The sequence below is a fragment of the Mytilus trossulus genome, chromosome 10 (assembly GCF_036588685.1).
Source record: "Mytilus trossulus isolate FHL-02 chromosome 10, PNRI_Mtr1.1.1.hap1, whole genome shotgun sequence".
Taxonomy (NCBI): Eukaryota; Metazoa; Mollusca; class Bivalvia; order Mytilida; family Mytilidae; genus Mytilus; species Mytilus trossulus.
In genome coordinates this window covers 49312085-49335986 of record NC_086382.1, presented here as the reverse complement: position 1 = coordinate 49335986, position 23902 = coordinate 49312085, and the positions used below count along the sequence as shown (strand labels likewise).

The 23902-nt window shown below is 32.0% G+C and overlaps 1 protein-coding gene across 1 annotated transcript; it reads left to right on the top strand.

Moving 5' to 3' along the window:
- The first annotated feature begins 18297 nt into the window (after positions 1 to 18297).
- Positions 18298 to 22699, top strand: LOC134686308 (transcription cofactor vestigial-like protein 2). The gene is made up of 4 exons (XM_063545977.1): positions 18298 to 18533; positions 18806 to 19082; positions 21471 to 21872; positions 22338 to 22699. Exons 1-4 carry the CDS (start codon positions 18477 to 18479, stop codon positions 22382 to 22384), a joined length of 783 nt encoding a protein of 260 aa, XP_063402047.1. The 5' UTR covers positions 18298 to 18476; the 3' UTR covers positions 22385 to 22699.
- The last annotated feature ends 1203 nt before the right edge of the window (positions 22700 to 23902 follow it).

The window sequence follows — 23902 nt, the reverse complement described above, 5'->3', positions numbered from 1 at the left end:
TTAATAATACTTGAAATTCTTTTGTAGGACGGCATTGGAGTTGAAGCGATAATAAATTAACTGACCTTCAGTAAGATAATGTTTATGGTGAGTGGGAATTTTATGTGAATGTCGGGACATTCTTTTATGACAACACACAATGATTGTTTGTCTTAATTAGCTGTCTTGCATTTCCATTGTTCTTTCCCCTTTTTCATTTACTAATTTATTTAGAGACTCTAATAAAATATTGAAACTTTACTATAGTAAAATGGACTTGAAAGCATTGTTAGTAACACTGTTTTTTTTATAAATAAATTTTAAAAGAACAATGCAATCAGTTTCATATAAATAGTAATATTTCTGCAGATAAGTGGTTTTTTTTTCAAAACAATAATGCGGTTTACGATTTATGAATTTCAAAAAGCGGTATACTACTGTTGCCTTTATTGACGCTTTTGTAGTATCAGAGGCCATGGAAAAACGATTCTGCGTCGGTGTTTGTGGTAATCTTGTTTTCGAATGTCTATCTCTACTTGATAACATCAACAAGTAAATCATACACCCAAATGTGTAAAGAACAGAATACTTAATTAACTGGTTGTCTCTAGTGAGAATGCATGGCATTATTTTTTGTTTGTTATTAAAGGGTCCGATTGGTTGTCTGATATATCATATCATGTCTTGGTTTTGGTAACATCGTTTTTGGAGGAGTAGGCAGTATTTAAATAAATTGAATAATTCTCTTTTTTGTAGTAATGTGATTTGCACATTTCCAATGGATTGCATTTTAAATGTATAATTAATTAGTTGTTCATAAAACAAATTGACTGATTCGTAACAATTTCTTTTTTTAAATACATATGTGGAGTACATCTTCGAAGTCCTTAAGAACCAATTTTTCAAAGTATAATATTTTACATCAATCTTTCAAAAAATGCCATTTCAATTTTTAACAACAGGTTAATTATCATTTTCAGTAAAGAAAAACACGCCTGTCTGGATTTAAAATATTTGAAAACCAAGAAAGTACAAGTTCCTAAAAATACGCTATGAGGTATAGGACTTTAAATTTCAAATCCAATTTTTATATTATTACCTTATCATTATTATTTGTATCATGTGATCATCTATAAAAACATGTACATTTTTTTTTCAGATTTTCTACAGCATACTTATGTGTATTATTCAACAGAAATGAAATATATTTAATAAATTATATATGATAATTACTTCTATTGATAATTACTTCATAGAAGTAATTAGAATAGACTGAATAACTTATATTAAGTTTGGCTATTGCCAAGGTTATGTCTTCCTCGACTGTTCATGACGTTGTTGTTGAATTGCTACTATTTAATAATACAGCATAATGTGAATTGTAGATTCCATCGCTGCAACAACGTTGTTACTTTACTTCTACACTCGAGACAGCTGAATTTTAATATTTAAAAACGGTCAGACCATATGATATTTAAACTAAACTGAAATGTTAAAGCAATGACAATTCATGTCAGCACAAAAAGTGCTGACTCCTGGGCTTGTGATACCCTCGGGGAAATAAATCTCCACCAGCAGTGGCATCTACCCAGTGGATGTAAATAAACTCATCATAGATAACAGGACTAAATTTAGTATATACGCCAGACTCGCGTTTCGTCTACAAAAGATTCATCAGTGACGTTCGAAAAGGGCCAACTAAAGTACGAAGTTGAAGAGCATTGAGGACTATAATTCATAAAAGTTTTTGCCAGATACAGCTAAGGTAATCTATGCCTGAGGTAGAAAAGCCTTAGTTTTTAAAAGAATTCAAAAATTTGTAAAAACAGTAAATTTATAAATATAACCATATCAATGACAATTCATGTCAGCACAAAAAGTGCTGACTACTGGGCTTGTGATACCCTCGGGGATATAAATTGTTGTCATTCATTTTTTAGGTGTGGACTTTCAGTGTTAAATTTGTTCCTCGGATTTTTTATTTTTGTTGTTGTTATTTTACTTTTTTTGGATTAAAAACAATAAAGCACACTCGATTAACTAAGAAATCCGTCATGAATTAAAACAGTGCCTACAGAAGATTGTAAGTGCACCTGTCGAGTGATGTTAGAATCAGTTTTCCTCATCAGAAAGGCTTGGCTATAGAATATTATCAAAACTTCACCTTGGGCTTTTTAATACAAAATTTATCAACTTAGAGAGACTAGTTGCCGATTTTTGGCTTAATTTTTTATTTATAAAAGTAACCATCATTAAGGAATCTCTACTGAATTACTGCCAAGGTGGAGCCAGATGATATAACAAAGTGTAAGATGAAATCGCGTTTTTCATCGTGAACTCGTTTGATCTTCTTTCTTTTCTAAATCCCAATTTATGTTAAATTGTGTCATTTTGAATCAACAATTGGTAGCTTGAAGCTGATTTTGTTTGATATTTTGTGTTGCTTAGTCTTTATTTTTCTATGTTTTGTCATCTGTACTATTATTTGTCTTTTTATTTTTTTAGCGTGGCGATGTCAGCTTTCGATCTATGAGTTTGACTGTCCCTCTGGTATTTTTCGCCCCTCTGTTATCGTTATCTTATTTCGGTATTGTTTAATAATACACACAAAGATTAAGACAAATTATAAAAATTTCGGACAATAAATCAAAACAAACAAACTCTTAATTATAAAAAGTATTAGACAGAACCACAGACCACACCAACCACTAGCAACAGACTTGTTCAGATAAAAGGAATGAATAGGAAACATGAGAATTGATAATGAGGGTCGATGGAGAATTGTGTTCTCTCACAAAATTTGGTGACTATGTTTACAACAACACCACGAATTGGTTGACCTCAATGAAATATCAGTTTCACAAATGATAACGGATATGTTCCTAAGTTCAATCTCGTACCCTTTTCCAAAATATGGCCTCCTGATTTAATCTAACCTATTAACGGGTTTGTAATAGCATGACACGACAGGAGTCAAATGTGGAGTGGGAATTTCTTGCCCTTCTGGAGCACACGAAATTACCCAAGTTTTTGGTGAGGTTCGTGTTGCTCAGTCTTTAGTTTTCTACGTTGTGTTTTGTGCACTATTGTTTGTCTATTGGTCTTTGTCTTTTTAGCCATTGCTTTGTCTGTTTGTTTTCGACATATGAGTTTGCATGTTCCTCTGGTATCTTTCGCCCGACTTTTAAGAACTTTACGACAAAATAGATGATTTCAGCTTTCCGATTGTGAACTTTCCATTTCAATATAGTTATATTCCGGAATCGAGTGCAGAAGTGGTTTTTTTTTCTAAAATATGAAACTGTCAAACCAAAGGCTCTTATTAGTTCGGTTGAAGTCATTCCTTCGACATTTGTACAATTGTCATCATGATTTGGTCAGTCGTAATGGAAATCGATGAAACAGATGACCATAGATAAGTTGGTGCATCAATAACGTCCTTTTCCTCGATTATTACACGACTGAACGCGATATTTAATTGTCATGAACAACATTATTACCACCACTAGTGAAGCAGGACCTGCTTATCCTTTTAGAGCACCTGATACCACCTCTTATTTCTTTTGGTTAAGTTCATGTCGATCAGTATTTTGTTTCTGTGTTGTGTTTTGAAGATTGTTGTTTGCCATTTCCTTATTGGAATAACACTTTTATCATTCTGAAGCAAACTACAGTATGCTCAAATCAGTGTCCGTAATTTCATTAAAATTTCAGACACGGTAACTGGTCATTGTCTGCATTGGTTCTTTATTTGTACAATTTCGAACGTGGATGCTTCTTTGCTATTTTGCTTTGAATCAGTTGTACTCTAATCTGTTTCGTTACGTCTTTGTTACGTAATATACGTCATATGTTGTCACTTATATATACCGCTCTGATAATCTACATTACCGTACATTCAGTGTCACTGTCAGACTATATGAGTACCAATGATATAAACGACAGAGCTCTTCATCACTTTATCTTCTGTTCTGTTACATCATAATGATATCAGAGGAATATTTGGCGTGGTTCCGTCACCTAGAATAAACATTTGCTTAGTTTATAGACTTAATTAGAACGCACATTTAGAAAATACTCCCTGGGAAACAAAACATATTATACACATTTTTTGGATTCTACTGTCAAAGAGATTAGATGGGTATTAAAAAGATAATTCGATGTTGCGTTTGATGGGTATAATGAAAAAGTGCGTCTATTAAAAAAGTCTTTGTGAATGTTGTTATTATAGTTCCGTAACATACAACTGAATGTAAGCAATACATTTTCTAAATCAAGATGTCAAATGTATAATTAATTCGATTTTTTTTTATTATTATTTAAGTCAAATCATAGAACTATATAAGTTCAATAACATCTAATTTTAGAAATGCTAGCTGTAAGAATTCTAAATGCTGTAAGTATGGAATTGATTAAATAAAGTAATGAAACGTCTGCACATCCTATATGGTATTGTTTTCTTTTTTAATTCCCATATGCTTGTTAATTTTAAACTTAAAATATGGCATTATGCTCTTAATCTTCAACTGATGGTTAATGCCCGCGTCACACTGTCCCGATTTTTACGCCGATGGCAACACGATAATGGAAGTTTTCAAAATCGGGACTGATCGTATCCAGATCGGGCTATTCGTAGTGCCATCTTTAACCATCGTAGAACCAATGGCCACTTTTTCCAGCCTTCGGGGACAACTTTGGGAAGGGTTCCAAATTTTTTAACATGTTAAAAAATTCCCGAATGTGCGTCCGATGTTGAGGGTTCGTATTGAGTTCGTTTCACCATCCTCACCATCGTAATGTCACCGGGAATGCATCTTTGAGCATCGTATTGTATTCGTGATTCCATCGTTACCATAGGGCAGCTTTGACATTACGATGTCTACACGAATAAATCACGAAGCTACCCGAAGATCTTACGATGGCAACACGACTTCGTGAAGACCTCGTAATCCCGTCGTGTTGCCAGCGAATAAAAGTACGAAGGCGACAAGATGGAACTACGACGGCAATAAATCCAGCTAAATGTAAGTTAATTTTCGCGGTAAAATACATTTAAAGTGCCATGCGCGATATGCACTGGTCAGTTTAATACGACAGTTAAGAAAGACGTTCAAAAAACATGAAGCTCATATCATATGATTCTATTTATTCAAATGGAACAAGAAGAGCAGCTAATACAGGCTCAGGATTTACTTTTACAAGAAAAATATATTTTTTTGTCAATTTTTCATATCAAGTAACATAATAAAAATCATAAACGCTCCTCGTACACCAACACTGCAGGTACACGTATAATAGGGAAACAAGCATTTTCTTCATTATTCTGATTTTTTATGTATCGTCTGAGTTGTTGTCACACGAATGTTTACTCCATAACCATTTTGTTTTCTATATGTCATATTTTGCCGCTTTTGTTGCTTTCCCCAAATCCTTCCTTTTGTCTATATTAATATGATATTTTCCTTGAAAGAGCTTTTTTTTAATAAAAGGGATCAACGAACCCATTACCTTACTTTTAAGATAGATCAGTAAACATGGGCATACTTATGGGTGATTTTTTAGACTAGTGCACACATTTTACAGTTCAATATAGAATATGGACACTATATTTGTATATGACACATGCAGAAAATGGTAAATTTAATATGCATATTTGATACATAAACTATTTTTTTAGAAATCAACCAAAACATTCAGTAACTTGAAATACCTTTAATATTGTCTTTCGAACCAGCAGGTAAAAATATGAGCAACCAATATCCTGTGTATTATGCTATTTCAAGGAGAAAAAACAAGTCCATCTGCATGACCTTGACCTTTGGCCTTGAACGTAAAAAATCTCAGATCATTACAAGGAGGAACAATATACCAAATGTGGTTAATATCTTTTGAAGCATATTGGTTTTAGAGTGTCCAAGAGGGTGATATTGCCTTGTATTACAACTGTCACTGTGACCTTGACCTTTGAACTTTAAAGTCAAAAGCGCTTAAGATATTCTTAACACCATACCAAGTTTTGAGCATTTTGGTTCTAGAGTACACGAATTCTTTTAGACATCGTATGGTCATCGCGCCATCATCGTTATCCATCGTGTAGCCTTCGTAATCCATCGTGACGCCTTCGTGATCCATCGCGTAGGCTTCTGCTTAGATATGAAGCTTAAATACCCGCCTTCGGTTAACCTTCGTATGTTCATCTTTTGTTTGTGTATATAATTTCGGCACCATCGTATGGACTTCGTTATTCATCGTACTTTTTTCGGTCACTTTTTGGTATTTTAACAAGATCTAGACTAACTTACAATTTTCGCATTCGGGTGTCCATTGATATAAAAATCGGGACAGTGTGACGTGAGCATAATAACAATGTCTGCAATCGGAGGTATACATGTCGATATTTCGGCACACCTTTCACACCAGAGTTAATGATAATAAGGACATAACGTAATATTGTTAAAGTTTCTTGAACATATATAGATATATGAAAACGAATATTTTGAATTTTTTTCAAAAACATATTAAGAATATTTATACTTTACCGCTATGCAATATAAACACAAATGTCTTCCGCTTGAAATGCATTTGCTCCAAAACAATAAGCAGTGGCTTTACTCGTGCCATTTGTCATTTTTATAATGGTGAAAATATATATGGTGATAAGTCACATTCGGGTTGTCAAAAGCGAGAAATAATCAAAGTCGTCTTTAACAACGAGTGGCGCGTAATCATGGTCATATGTGATACAGATATTCCATAACGGTCATTCAAGTTATGATAGCGGCTATATATGTCCATTAGAAACCCTTGTTTCTATAGATACTTTGTACTAACCAATACTCAATCACAAAAATAGTGACATCAAATGCAAGCATGCCTATGAACTTTGCATATATAGAAAAAATATTAGAGGTACCAGGATTATAATTTAGTACGCCAGACGCGCGTTTCGTCTACATAAGACTCGTCATTGACGCTCATATCACAATATTTATAAAGCCAAACAAGTACAAAGTTGAAGAGCATTGAGGATCCAAAATACCAAAAAAGTTGTGCCAAATACGGCTAAGGTAAGCTATGCCTGGGATAAGAAAATCCTTAGTTTTGTAAATAGGAATTTTGTATAAATGACCCATTATTGTTATTTATTTCAACATATCGAATTGTTGACTCTCGGGATGAAACGTCCACCAGCAGTGGCATCGACCTTCTACAGGCGTTACTGGAAAGTTGTCACTCATACACCGATAGTGCTAGGGTATTGAACAACGGTTTACTACTGTTGCCTTTATTTCAGTATAAATAATTGAAAGAGTCTTTATCGATCAGTTTAGTTCTGAATCGATTCTCGTTGTTTCTTTGTATCTACCGGTTATAACTTAGGATCTGAAGCTTTTGTTGTAACTTTTGTAATCCTTCTTAATTTAAAGTATCAATCGTCAAATGACACGCGCTAAACTTTCACTTGCAGATATATTGGTGATGTCTTGTCACTCAAAATCCAACATTTAATAAAGACCTTGGATCTATATCAAGAATACTTTCGGGATAAAAGGATCTGCTTCATATCGTGAACCTTTTATGATGCGGCATATTTTTTTCATATCAAGATATTTGCATACTAGCACAACAAAATCAATATTTTATCACCTTATCAAATGGGTATCTACTATCCCCATCAGCACACATGGTTAAGATCAGACACTTGTTTAAAATTTTAAATATCACTGAACAGAATTTTTTTTTATTTTATGCATTACTTTTCAGTTCCTCAATTTGAGGTGCATGAAGGATATTGACCAAGATGAACGACTTCAAACTTTCCAATCGTCAAACGTCCATTTTTCAGCAGTAACATACACTCTGTTGCATCTTCTGACATTTAAATATTTCAATTAAATCATAATGCTGGTGTAGTTTACACTCTACAAATTTCATTAACAGGGGTATGCACCTAACAGAAAAGAGTTCTACCAGAGTTCTGAGAGAGAACATTTTGGATCGGCTCTACATAAGTTTTGTGGTCATTATTACGAATTTATCATACCGATACAATATGTCATTGTACTGTCCTAATTTAATTTTAGTTCCTGTCGTTATTCTGTGGTTAACATGTCAAAATGTACTACGCGTGTCTTATGTTATTTATTTATGTATTTCTCTGTCCTGAGTGATCTTGCTTGCATTTAGTTGTACTGTATTCCCGTCATGTAATGTTATAATTTTAGCCGTATATTTAATATTGCAATAAGGCACGCGGTTGGGCAAGCCACAATTCCAGCTTCAATCCAACATTTTGTATAAAGTCCAGAATATGGCAGTTGTTATCTAATATTTTGTTTGTATGTATGTTGCAATGTCGTTTTGGGTTTTTTTCCTCGAGTTTTTTAGTTTTTTGTTGTTTTTCTCTTATAGTTGATGTGTGCCCTCATTTTTATTCTGTTACCCGGATTTGTTTTTTTCTCAATCGATTTATAAGTTTTGAACAGTGGTATACTACTGTTGCCTCTATATTTCAACTCACAGTAGTATCTTCTAATTTGTAATGTAACCGATTGTGTCCTATTCCCAATTTTGACATTTTTTACTAAGGATAGATTTTGATGTCGGGTGAGGAAGCATGTTAGTCTCTCGGTTGTATTCTCATACGATTAAAGAAATTTGATTATCGGTAAAAATGTATTGACTATATTTATACATCATTCAACAATAAAGTTAACTTTACATTTCAGAACGCTTGTTTTTGGTAAATCCATTGCTACGCATTTAGTCTTTTATTGAACATTTTTATCAAATTTTCAATTGTATTAAAAACACGAAAACAACAAAAGTGTTGATATTCACTATCACTGAGCGTTGTCTTTTATCAATTTGATGACGAAATTGAAATAAGTTGTAAAATTGTAATAAATTAAAAAGTGCACAGCAGAAACGTTGTTATTGAGTACACACGTATTCAACAATGGAAATTTACACGGGAAGTAAAGGTATGTTTTATTATGTATTTTCCTTTTACAATAATACCGTCAGGGTATTTGGTCACGCCTTTCGGAATTTCGGGTCCTAAATGCTCTTTTTGGGGTGAATTAAATTAAATGACTTTTAGATTCGGGCCTCCTCTGATGAGTCTATTGTAAAAAAAAAACCGCGCGTCTGTTGAGTATTTATAAAACCATTAGGTTGATACCATTGCTGGTTGAGGTTTTCGACTCCAGGGTACCACCAGCACACTTGTCAACACTTCTTTGTTGACATGAATTATTATTGATAAGGGCATAATCATATGCTAACTGGTATTTTACGAAATACAAAGGAAGTTTCTACACTAGGAATAAATTACCTTAGCTGTATTTGGCAAAACATTTCGGAATTTTGCGTCCACACTGCACTTCAACTTCGTACTTTATTTGACATTGTTATTTTTATTTCTGGAGTATTAATCTGAGTCTTGTTTAGACGAAAGTCAAATGCGCGTCTGGTGTTCAAATTTTAAGTCTGGTGTATATGAAGGTTTTATTAGCACTCTCGATTTTGAAACAGCAAAATTACAATTATGTTACAAGTATAATCTATTTTGTTTTAATTTGTGTTCTTTAACTCAGTTGCAAAATCGAAATTGGAGTTAACGCCATGCAACTATAGCAAAGATGCCGTCTTATAAACACTACACAGTTCACTTAGGACGGAGTAACATAAACAAAACAAAAATCCTGGTTGGTCTCAGTATTATAGACTGTTAGGCATATTCTGCTCCGCATGTGACATCTGTCGGGTTGCTCCTGGAAAAAATAAATTCGATCATAAGTATATTTCGGTGATGTCAAAAGCGAGGATGGTGATTAGCACAACTTGAACATATCCGTGGTGACACATATATCCAGTTACGATCAACCAGTTCAGTGTGGCATCAGTAATGATCTTGAAAAGTTTCCTTGTGAAAAACAATTCTCTTTGGTGGACATCGTACTGAAAAACACATGCTCTGTAATGTTGTACCGACCATATTTCCAGGCGCTAAATAGAAATGGAGTGTTCACAATTGGAAGTTAAAATCGCCTAAATTGTCAATTTCTACATTGAATTAAGATATTAGACAGACTAACATAGACTTAATATCATCTATGTCAAGCTCGATATGATAGAAATGTGCAATACAGTCACCAAATTTTAAAGTGATTATTAAGTGAGAGGACATAGTATCCAAAACTTCGGTGCTGGTAGAAAATATGGATATTGTGTTATAACATTGTGATGTTTTCAACACTATGTGAAGATTTTCAATATACAATTATTTTTCTGTAATGCATATCTCGGATTCAATGCTACCGTTATCCCATTTTGGTTTATAAGCTCTTTATTTTGATAAGATATTTGTTTTATAATTAGTTTGTCCTCTGGCATCATTCAAGAGACAAGTATTTTCGAAATCTGCAATAAAATTGATACTGATAAAATGCATATGTTACTTTATAGCAAGACGTGAAGGTAAATGATAATGCTAGCTTTTTTTTAATTTGTTTTTTGTCAACTCCTGTTTGATGACTGTGTACTGACAATAACGGAATAAATGCACAAAAAGAGGAACACAGCTGGTTCCCATAGTAAAGGAGGTGTTTTATACATATATACAATTGCATGTGGAAAGAGACTTAAATCGTACGAACTCTAACAGATCTGCAAATTTTTTTTGGGAAATTTAATGAACACCGCCCCTATAGAGTAGGTCGTGTCTCAGTAACTCTGAAACCAGGCTTTCATTGGTGATGAAATAGATGTTGATAATTTTGGAAAAGAATATCCGGTTCTCCGCCTTTGGATAAATTCCAAATGAATATAAAACCGACTTAATATTGGTCAGGTCATTATCTTTGTTTAATGTAGTGGGAATATACTTTATGACTACATTTCTAAGTGAATTATCTATTCCTAATGTCTTTGTTATGCATCTCACATTTAAGAACAAAAATAAAAAAATTTAGGAGATGATTTCTTCAGCGAAAACAAGACATCTTTGTCATGGTGGTGGGAGAGGTGGTTGGCAAAATCTGACTCTTCAAAGTCATATTTTACATGAGCAACAACCGATACTCAACTAGCGATATAAATTAAGTGCTGATAATAATCTTAGCATAGATACCAGGGTTCAAATTCTGATCACCAGACACACGTTTCATTTACAAAAGACTAATCAATGACGCTCGGTTAAAACTGAGACTACTATGTGTTATAGTAGTCTCAGGTTAAAAACACAAAATAAAAAGGCCAAATAAAGTACGAAATGGAAGAATCAATATTTAGAAAGGTTTTGCCAAATACAGCTTATGTAATCTATTTCAGTGCTATAAAACTCTAGTATTTTAAAAATTTTGAAGATTTATAAAAAGTTCATTTTTATTTATGACCATATCAACGATAATTCATGTCAACACAGCATTCACCCGCAGTAGCATCGACTAAGTGTTCATAGAAACCCGAAAACCAGAACTGAAATTGTGTTCGCCCGACATTTGTTATTCGGTATTCAAGAGCTGGCAGCTTCTATTCAGACTTTGTAAAATATCACCAGTGTTTGATCAAAAAGTTGATGAACTAGAGAACGTCTCGTCATTTTTCTAAATTTTCTATAATAATTCTCGAGTTCTTGTCTTTCATGTTTGCTTATGTACTTTGTCTATATACCTTTTGGTGTTTCTTTGATACAAATGACGTGTTTCTGTACTTATGCATCCCGTCCTTGTTTTGTTGTATTATGGTAAATTATTGTATTCCTGTCTTTAATTTTTGCTTATAGACTTGGTCTTTATGCCGTTTTGTGCCTCTTTGTTACATTATTTGTTTGTGTTTATAGTGATTAAGATTATTACACAATGTTGACAGTTGAACCCCTACTATTGACACTTTTACCTATTATGTCTGTTTGTTTAGGTCACTTATCATTGTCAATACAATAGAATTTGATGTGACTGTCATACAAGTGAGAGGTTTAGCTAGCTTTAAAACCAGGTTTAATTCAACATTTTTTACATAAGAAAATGTCTGTGTCAAGTCAGGCATATGACAGTTGTTATCCACTCGTTTGATGTGTTTGAGCTTTTGATTTGCCATTTGATTATGGACTTTCCTTTTTGAATATTCCTCAAAGTTTAGAATTTTTGTGATTTTACTTTTTCTCGTCAGCGACTCTCGAATCTAAAATTTAAAAAGCCAAATAAGTTACGAAATTGGAAAGCATTGAAACCGTTTGTATATTTTGTGTAATTGGTCTTTGAAATATGTCAATTTCGACATATAAGGTCAGGGGTATATAAGTTTGTATTGCTAAATTAATTTCCTTATAAAATTTAACCCCAGTATTTTGTATATTTGCTAATGCATGGTCTCTTGGATTGCAGCAGTCGCAACATTTTCAAGAGAGTGAAAAAAATCCAGCAATCGCAACATTTACAAGAAAAAAAATGCGCCTTTAAACATGTTTAACCCAGTCAGGGGTCGTTTGTTGCTGTATATCGGTTGGGTTTTTTTTTGGAGGAGGGACTATTTATTGCTTTGTAAATAAATCAGGCTGTTAGTTTGTTTTATATTTGTTATGTCGGGGAATTTTATAGCGTACTATGCAGTATGGGTTTTCTAATGCTTACTTTTCAAACTTACTAAAACACTTTTGCATTATTAAATTGATTTGCCTTATAAGGGGCAATACTCTAAATAATTTTTTTTTAATTATTTATTTTGCTTCAATGAAATTAAAGATAAAATAGTTGGTATTCAACTTTTCAACTCAAGGAGAAACACGTTCACATGGTATAAGCAGTTGTAATATTGTAGACTGTTAGTAGATTTCTAAAGATATATTTTGTTATTTCTGTGTCTTTGGGTTTTTGTCTCATAGACGTGCACATGTAAGAGGGGGAGGACAGGGGTAGGGGAGACAGGTAGAAAGGGGGTAGGAGAAAGGAGAGGAAGGCTGGGGAAAGGAGAAAAAAATAAAATATGAAAAAATAAAATATCTCTCTTTTTTCCGGTAAATAAAAAAAAAAAGGGAGAAGAGGGGTAGGAGAAAGGAGAAGAGGGGTATGAGAAAGGAGAAGAGGGTGGGAGAAGGGAGAAGGGTACCCCCCCTGTCCTCCCCCTCATGTAACCTACACCTAAATGTACTCCTATTTTCGTCAATAAGTGACAATAGTTTAGTTCTACCTTGTTGACTTAGTTGTGGGCTTGAAAGAATTTATACTATTTCATCGCTAAGTAATTACCTAACCACAAGATGGTGAATTCGTTTTTAGTAAATTTTTGCTTTTTTCTTATTTCTTCGTCTTATTGAATAATAACAATTACATAATTTATTACACTGTTGGTTATTGTTTCATTTTTATAGTGTAAAACTTCGAATATTAGGATATTACTGCTTTAGATGCTTGGACACAATGGCACACGCCAATGAGACACATGCTCGTACTAACATTGGACTTTGATACTATAATTTTGGAGTGGACCTCGTAAATTATGATTTAGTTGTGTCAATTCCATTTTAATTCCAGTAAATGTAATATATTTAATCTAAACTAAAGACATGTTTCAAAAAACTGTCCCAATTTCAGACAAATGGTTAATAACTTTAACAGAAACTTACAATTAAGATATGCTGCAATACAAAAATTCCCTATATGCGGGTTAAGCAGAAAGTAATTACGATATACCAAAACAAATAGCTTTAGACCTAGTGTTATAGTATTTTGTGTTTAAAAGTGTAGAATAACTCAATAGTTCGCTTCTATAACAATTTCTATGTTTGTGAACTGTTATATGAGTTTCAAACAAAAATTATTTTTTTTGCAAGTTTGCATGAAATCACTATGAATCATCACTGTTGTCCATCCTTTGCATTTTTTTTTATTCGACAAAAAAATAAAATGACACATAAAAGTATAAAAAGCACAGTTAAAACCACAATGAGTCAAGGGCATTGGTTTTGAATTCCCCACATAAATATATTGTTATAGTTGATTTATAGCCCACCAAAGTTGCTCAGTGGGTAAAGTTCACGGTGACAAAATCACAATAAAAAAGATCTAACTTTCATTGTTTTAACACTAGAATAGTTCTAAAACCATGTGATTTTAATACAAAAAATGTTATATGCTACCACAACATATGTTGATATCAAATATGATAAAATCAGAATTTACATTCTAGCGCTTACGCGTCGTTTGTGTCTATCACAATACTGTTTATCAAGATGATGAGTACTTCTATTATGCGCCGGCGTGCTATTAATGGCGCAATGACTTTATCACAACACGTGTGTGACCTATAGGTATGCCTTTAATGTCCAACTTACTTATGGTCAAGAGTAATGCTTTTTCACAAAATCATGGTTAAAAACATAAATTACTTTTATTATTAGTTTTTAAAAGTACATGTTTAACGTTTTACAATTTTGAAAAAGATGGAGAAGAATTCAGACAACTCAAAATTTTGGTGTATACCACTCAACTTTTCTTAGTTTTATTTTTTGTATGTAACTTTTATGTTCCTTGAAAGACACCATTACCTTTCATAAATACTAAACAACAGACGATTTTCTTTACCTCCAACAGTTTTGATAAAATAAATCGCAAAGGCGTGGAAAGTGTTGAAACTATGGCACTGTTGAAATGTCCTAAAAATGAACGAAAACGATTTATTGTTACTAAGACAAAATTGGTCCACATCTGTTTTGTTGGTTTTTGCTGTCACTTTGGATGTATTGTAATTGTGACAGGGATACATTTCACGTCGTGTATATTTCACCTCTCTCCAGCTGTGTACAATTATCGCCTCGCTCATATATCAAGAATGGTTAATTTTATTGTTCTTTTTGCATGTCTACATGCAGGACCACCGCAATTAAATCTCTAGATGCATGAAAATAATGCAGATTTAAATCAAAGGAAATAAATTTTATCTGAAATAGATCTCATGTTAAATTTATCTTGACTTTGTAAATGTATGGTACATAGTCAATTCTAAAGTACAATGTGCATTTTGCGCATGTTGCTGTCGTTTATTGAAGTTTTTACTATGTTGTTTTGTATGAAAAGGGGGGGGGGTAATTTTATAATAAATACAACATGTGTTGTTTTTAAGATTTCAAATAAGTTTTCCATTTTTTGAAAATTTTGTTCTGTCCAGTCAGTGTTTTCTCGCCTTCATTTCAAAAAGATACCAAACTACTAATCCGTAATGTAATATATTTGAAAGCCTTGGAAGTAGAGGAAAACGAAAAAAAATCTGCATTTGGATGTAAACGGCAATACTTTTAACTTGTTTTGGTTACATGAATAAAATTAGCTTTTTTTTATTTATTGTTATGTAGTACATGTATGTAGAGCATGAATAATATTGCAAAATTCCAGTAAAATATTATGCAAAAACTTCTATCAATTTCATAAACTCTATTTAAAATGCATGTTGTCTACTAGTACAAATGAATTTAATTTTTTTGATCAATTCCAACAGATATATTAAATATGCAATCCCTTGATTGTATTCTAACTGTTTATTCAAAATACACTCAGACGCAGATTTCCTGCGTAACAGGAGCGACAAATACACATACATTTACAAATAACATAGAAGTGAAATGAGTAGAATACAAACAATGAAACATTTTTACAAAGCTAAATGTATACTAAATCTATTGACCATATCACAAAAAGTCCGTGCAATATGTAAGCTTAAATATGTACAAATGTATACTGCAGGTGTATTATTATAAAAAAAATACTTTAATAAAAAAAAAATCAAATTTCCAATTTACTTAGAATAAAAAAAAATCAAATTTCCAATTTACTTAGAATAAACAAAAATAAACTGAACTAAATTTAAAATCCGCTCAAACGTCCATTCTTGTTTTTTTGTCTTTTCGATCGTTTAATGTTGGGTTTTTTTAAATATCTTTTTTTTTAATTAAACCTTTACTATTGTATAGACTTTAAGCCGTTTCATTCAAACGTTAACTTTTATCGAATCTTATAAAGCACTATAATAGATACATAACTGCTTACATTTAGTAAGTGTAACACATTTTTATCCAATGGTTTTTAATTCATTACAGTTGAATGTTGCTATTCCCACTTGGAATGGACTACCAAAAATAATTAAAATAAATAAGATTGCAAAATTTAAAATACACAAAGCTTTTGTAATAAAAACTAATCTAAAAGTATTTTTGCAAAGCATCATCGGAACATTTTTATCATTCAAACTGATTTAATTTGAAAACGAGTGCATGGACCCCTATCTTTTTAAAACGACATTTTGTTTCATTTTGCAGGGAGATTATGTGGACAACATTTTTGATAAACTGTAAATAGTGCATTTTTTTTTTAATTTTGATAAATATACAGCAAAAAATGACGTTTTTTTCTCAATTCATGACCATTTGATAAATATGAGATATTTCTGAATAAAAAAATGTATAAATTTTTAGATAACTTTTAAAATACAGAAATTACAAGTTATCTAACAAGAAACAATTTGTGTTTATCTTTTAAAACAAAAAAAGTTGTCTTTCTTTCGAAAAGAAAAATACGGCCACAATTCCGAATTTAGAGCAAATATACAAATTAAAGTTCGACCTCATTCAACTCAAAAACAAGCACATGAAGGTATATTTTTATTACATATTTGATTTAATCAGACAAAAAATAGCCTACACGGAAATGTTCATCAAACTGTAAATACGGGATCAAAACTGTATCGTATGCCCTTAATACCATAAGACACGTATAGTCTTTCTAATTGACTGTGGGCCCTAACGTTGGAAAATGAAATGTTGAATAAGTCAGGCAAAAGACATTTTATTCTCGCTGTTAGATTGAATTAGTAAAAAGAAAAAATGATGACTTTATCTGCACTGCAATTTGATGAGTTTGTTGGGTTTTTTTTAAAGGAACGAAAGATAACAGAGGGACATTCAACTTCATAGATCGAAAATAAAGTGACAACGCCATGGCTTTCAAAGAAAAAGACAAATAAAACATAATAACATAATACACAAGACATAACATATAAACTAAAGACTAAGCAACACGAACTCGACCAAAACTGGGGGTTATCTCATGTGCTCTGGAAGGGTCAGCTGATCCTGCTCCACATGGGACATCCGTCGTGTTGCTCATAATTTTACCATATTTTTTTCTTTGCAGCCATCGCTCATATTAATCTTAGGGGGCACTATATTTAAGCATCATAGTATCACGTTTATTATTATAATAATTTTTTGGTTGAATTCTTGATTTTTCTTTTGGTACATAAAATATGACAGAAATATTTCAAAGCGTGAACGATTCGCCAATGTCACAGCAGAAAATCTTGTAAATCGTATGTAACAAACAGGCCAGAACATAATACCAAATACCTAGGTGACAACTTTCTTTTCAGCAAAAAAACAAGTGACTTATCTACCTAATATTTTACTGCCTCTTACATTTTTTTCATTAATTCATCTTTCTTTGTCTTGTAATACCAATGGCGTGAAATTTTGACACGAAATAAGTCAATTCTGCGATACGTTTTGACATCTCTGTGCATAGTTAGAATAGATGTGTAATAATAGAGAGGGCGTGCTATGGCAGGATTGAAAAACTTTCCATCTGGGAATATTATCACCTTGATAATTATCAATTTAATCAAAGTTATCACACTATTGATAATCAGTTTAATCAACCAGTGTTAATTGATTAGGTTGATTAACTGTATTAATATGATACGGTCTCAATTGATTTACCGTTTTAAACAAATGTTCTAAATATACATATCATATACCCTTTCGATTATTTTTAAATTAATTTTCCTAGAAAATGGTGAAAAATGGAAAATGATAGTAAACGTTGAAATGGTTGAAAAGATAACCGAGGAACTATTGTAATGGTTGAACTCTTGTTTTTTTCTAATTTCAGAATAAATGGAACAAACAATTTCAGATCATTCTGAAATTATGAAATATTTGATTTTCTGTTTAGAAATACTTTTCAATTATTTCTTTTTAGTTTTATTGTCTCAAACTTTCTGAATAAAAGTCAAAATTGATATATGCTTATATTTATGAAATATTTATTCAAACGGTATTCATTTAACACTACTTAGGCGTATATTTTTCTTTCAGATAAAATGTTCATTCCAAAAACATTGATTATTTCTATGAACAAGAGAAACATTCGCATTAAGATTTTAGATAGAATGTCATAATTGCTTCAGCAGGAGGAGCACTGTCAGAATACTGCTGCTGATTGGTCGAAGGAATGTCAACCTCGCAGACGATCTTCATTCGTGAGGAGAGCGCGTGCTTATGAAAGTGATACCATGACGACAAATAACAGCGATAGGCCAACGATTCTAATACCGCCGACAACTTGAAGAAAAACATCCAGATATGTCAAAATGATGGCAAAATTCTCGTCGGGAATGTAGCTTTGACATCTGTATACCGTAACAGTCGCGAAACAATTTTTTCAAAAATGTATCAATTTTATTCGCCTTACTTTTCACACAAATCGTCAAGTAATGAATTTTCTGTAAGTAATTTAATTTTACGACTGTTGATTTTCAAATTCTTTTTCTTTTATTTAGTAATCTTATATATTTGTGAAAGAATTATCCTGAAATTCTTTTGGACATAACTCTCTCACAACAATAACATACTTTGGGCATTTTGCGTTTTCGGCATTACAAATAAACGAATTACAGAATTAAGGAAAGCATTTGCAGATAAATACCAACAAGTAAATTCTGAACATTTTCTACATTTATACACAATTTGCAATTATTTTTCTTTTCTTTATTATAGAAAATTGGAAGTTCTGGAATTTATGACTATCATTTGTCTGGTGATTATTTGACTTCTAACCATTCCACTTCAAGTGAACTTGAAAGAGACTTGCATTCTGGATTAGATTCTGAAACGGAGAGACCAAAATCATCGCAGTATATTGCACCAAACTGTGTATTATTTAACTATTTTAGTGGTGACGTTTCAACAGTTGTCGATGACCACTTTAGCAGAGCTTTAAGTCAACCAAGTAGTTTTACCCTGGACAAATGTAATACTGGGGACAGAAAACCGGGTAAGTCAAATTTATTTATACTAAGACGCTTTTTTTGATGTTTAGTATTGCTGCGACAAAACTTCAACAAACATTCAAGTTTGCATCTTTACAACACTTTTAATATATACGTTTTTGTCATTGGATGTTAGAAACGAATTCCATTTGTTGATTATTTTTTTTAGTTTAGTGGTTTTTCAATACATTCAATCCAAAAACACAAGAATTATGTTTAACATCAATAAACTGTGTTTACATTAATATAGGTTTTCAGTTTAACTTCTTGCTTTGAAAATATCAGGGATTCTGCTTGAAATCAGGTGTATTTATTTAATTCGCTGGTTTTCAATTCAACAATTTGGCCATTGATTGTTAGAAACAGAACTTTTCGTCGTACGTTTTTATGCAAGGAAAAGAAATGTTAACACATATTTATAGAACGTTACTTTATTTATTTAGGTTTGAGCATAGATATATGGCTATCATATTTATGGTTTGAGGTTTCAATAATTTAGATTGAGATGTGTAATAATGGGTTATCGATATGCATCAGAGTTTTTTGTTGTTTTTTTTGCGATATGCCATATATATAGATATATACGAAATGATTTACAGAGGCGTGTATGCTAAAATATAATGGGCAATTCGGACATAATAAAATGAAAATAATAGATAACTTCTACACACTTAAAAAATACTTTCTGTTTAACCCAGATGCATCAATATTGGTAAACTTGTTATAAAGATGTAGAAACGAAACAATTAAACGACTCGAGCAAAAAAAACCCAGCTTACATGTAGTTATAATTATAAATAATAGATACATGTGTTTGAATGAATTATCTAATCCGTCGAGATTTAATATAATTGACCGTTCCGTTAGACAAATTTTATCATCTGTTAATAATTAATTTAATTACATCTTCATTGACGGTTCCTTGAGAAATTTATTAACACGTACTTAAAGCTGACATTTTTATATACGCTGTATCAAATTTTAATTGATTCTCAGTTAGGAGCACTGAAACTTAATTTGGGGATTCATTTACAAATTCGACACTTCCAACTGAAAAATAACAATATTTGTTTACTGAGAGGACATGTAAATATTATCTTAGCGTGCTACTTAAACTTAACTCTACAATTTTAGTTTCAATTTCACCTTGAAAAAAGCCATAATGGGTAGTCAAGGTCGTCTAACACTCCCGTTATGTATGTACATACTAAAAATTAAAAGAAATATTAGTTTTTTCCAATGACGAAATCAAAGAAGTATTGTGGTTTCAAGTGTATTGCGTCAGCGAGCATTTTTTTTTTTACCGCACACTGTTTATCATCAAGTTAATGTAAAGGGAAACCCGCGAAAAAAATTCGTTCCGAGATCTCGATTTATATAACTTTATATTGATTTTTTATGGTTTTTTTTATCCACCCTCCCATGAATAATTTTCTGTCTTATTACTCTTTGTTTTGGTTTAAGTTAATTTTACAATATCTAAATAACTTCCAAGAAGCAAATATATAAGTACTAGTAGTTGTTTTTGTCTTTCTTTGGCTCTCTGTCTTCAACATTTTCGAAATAATTGCCTTATTCATAAAAATGTAAATTGGTCATACTTATACATTTTTTGTACATATTTGTATTGGTACAAATACCATAAAATATTATACATTTTATGATCTTTTATAATGTGCGGTGATCGTTGGTTTAATTCGGAAACGACAAGAAGAATCTGGGAACAGTATATCTAATATATATGTTCCTGGAAGAACTGAATAACAGCAATCATTAAATATATGAAACCTTTATATACCATGTTTATATATACTAATTTTCGTTTATATTTGTCTGTTTAAATTTTTCTCCTTATTATCAAATTCAGTTCTTTTTCTCAACATTTGACTGCGCAAGTAATTAATATACAGTTTTATAAAAACGGAGGTATTTTCAGTACAAAATTTCGTCATATTAAATTTACTTAACTAAGATATCACACTTTTTATATCTCATAACCTCTATAAATATATGTAAGAATATGGTCAACACATGGTCTACAACAATGAGAAAAATCTTAAACGTATAGTCAGCTATTAATGCCCGACATGGAAGAAAAACAAACGAATAAATGTTTGTTTCTAAGCTCGTTAAACGCAGTAAAACACCCTCGAATAGATACTAATTTATTTTAGTCATAGTCATAGTTTATCCAAACATCACTTTAAAAAACAAAATTTTTGGAGTAGAATTTGGAAATTCATGTCTATAAACAATCATGTGTTCCTTATAACGGAGGGTTTAACGATTGAGACCATCCCGTTTGATTTGAAAAAAGGTTTTTGATCATAAGAAGGTTATCTTAATCTTATATTTATTTAATTTTAATAAAACTTCTTTTCTTTCCCTTCCAGAGAAACCTTTGATGTGCCAGAGAAAAATGCCTTCATCATTCTGGAACAGTAATCACAAGAGAACAAGTCCATATGGATCGTCATGTGGGTTGGACTATAGGGACCCATATTTTCCGCCATCTTGGTACACATTACAGAACAATCATTGGCCGTATAGCTTCCCAAGACATCATGCTCATTCAGAACTTGGTCAGAACTTCACATATTCATCTCTAGATACGGCGGGAAAGTTGGGAACACCATACCAATCTCTTATGTTTCCGTCTGGCTACGAATCAAGACAAAATAAATATGACTTTACTAAGAATATGGAGTCTTTATCTAGTCCAAGTAACTATTATGGACTTTCCAGATTCGGAATGGACTTAGCGACCAAGGGAAACATTGATTCGACTGTTTCTGGTACGTATAATTAAATACCGTCAATTAAACTTTTGTGTGTGCATCATGTACATTAACCCCATATACATCTAATCAGAAATAAATATATGAAATTCGAAGAAAAAAATAAGACACACAAAAAACATGTACAAAAATGATTTCGAGTGCATGTTTATGTATTTATTTTTTTCTTTGTTTTCTGTTTCCAATAATCCAAAACTACTTCAAAACATTTACTGCCTTTTGACACACAACTGTATCAAACAATAATCGCAAAACACAGTTCACATATTAGACATGGAAAAATTCAAAAATAGAGAAATTGTATTTGTATTGAAAAATATATATATGCATGTGATGTATTGACGTACGTACATAATCTGGTTCATACTAGCCTGATTTTTTCGCAAAGGGGTAAAATTATAAAGCCTATACTTTTGATTTGTTTTCGCAAATTTTTACCGTTAGTCTTTGTTTCATTTCCAGGTCTAGAATATCAGTTACAATCAGCCAGAAGAGAGATGTGTTGGTAGCTTCATCTTGAAAACTAAATTGTTAATAAAACATCCGTATTAGATCAATTTTTCATCAACAATGACTGAAATGTTTGGATGGGGATACTGAACCGGAGTTACATGTTTCGGACAGTGATGAATAGTGTTTCCGGTGATGAGATGTCCACCAAGTGGACACATACGACGGTTATTTTAAATGTTCGGACCATGGAAGTAAAATACCCTTCCATGTTCAGACTGAGCCTGACGGTTTTTGTTTTATGTTTTAGTGTACATATTTGTTCTACAAGTTGGAGTAACTTACATTGGACAAAGACCATGATATTTGTTATTTATTATATTTGAAGTAAAATATTATATAGGTTATATTTTGTATTGTATTTAATGAAGTAACTACATGGCGAGTGACATGCAGTTGTAAAGTTCCAATTCTTGAATCCTGCATTAAATACAAGTACAAGTAAACACAACATCTTACAGCGGATTCCATTGAGTGTGTAGCCAAGGGAAATATCTTTGGTTAGCTTGCTTGTTAGCTGAACCGTGAAGTCATTGTTAGGTTAGGTAAACTTCCCTACTTTAAGAACAGACTAGTCTGACAGAAAACCAATCTATCTGTTTGTTGGACTATGCTATTTCGAAAGGAGGATAGTATACCTAACCTAACAATGACTTCACGGTTCAGTTAACAAGCAAGCTAACCAAAGATATTACCTTTGGCTACATACTCAATGGAATCTGCTATAATAGATATAAGAAGACCAATGAGACAACTCTCTCATCCAAGTCACAATTTGTAAAAGTAAACCATTATATTGTTATAGATGTGCGGTCTTCAACACGGAGTCATGGCTCACACTGAACAGCAAGCTATATAAAGGGCCCAAAACATACTAAAATTAATCAAACGGGAACACGAACGGTCTAATCTGTTTAAAAAAAAAAACGAGAAATGCGAAAAACTTATGAACCACATGAACAAACGACAACTAACGAAAATCATTCTTGACTTATTAACACAAATGGACATACACTGAACGAATACAAGAAAATAAAACATCTCAAGCATATTTCTTTAAAGAATAACGTTAGGGTTAATTTATTGTATTTAGCAGTCGCATCATGATAACGACTTTCTACCTCAGTATATTTGAATCTTTAGAATCACAGCTTATTGTGTAAGTATAAAGATTAAGGTGGCTCGGGCCTATCAAAAGTTTCTATCAGAAGTGACATATTTTTTGTTATTTTATTGTTTACAGAAATTGAATCAAATTGGTCGAAAAAAAAAATAGGGGTCACGGACCATTTTAGCTCAAAATTTTACTTTAAACAGGTATGTAAAAGGGACCATTTTCAATGAAATGATAGGGAAAATAAAGGTGTTGACATATTTTTATCGGATTATCAAAAAAACGTCCTATGACACTTGGTACAAAACTGTAAATTAAAAAGCTAAATTATAGCTTCAAAGAATGAGCAAATAAAAAAAATAAGACACCGATAAGGAAAAAAATATATTTTGCCTTAAAACCC

Excerpts from the sequence above, each read along its gene's own strand:
- LOC134686308 (XM_063545977.1), top strand. The coding sequence starts at position 18,477 with ATGTATCAATTTTATTCGCCTTACTTTTCACACAAATCGTCAAGTAAT. Across the intron at positions 19,083-21,470 it reads TACTGGGGACAGAAAACCGG|AGAAACCTTTGATGTGCCAG; the intron begins GTAAGTCAAATT and ends TTTCCCTTCCAG. Across the intron at positions 21,873-22,337 it reads CATTGATTCGACTGTTTCTG|GTCTAGAATATCAGTTACAA; the intron begins GTACGTATAATT and ends TTTCATTTCCAG.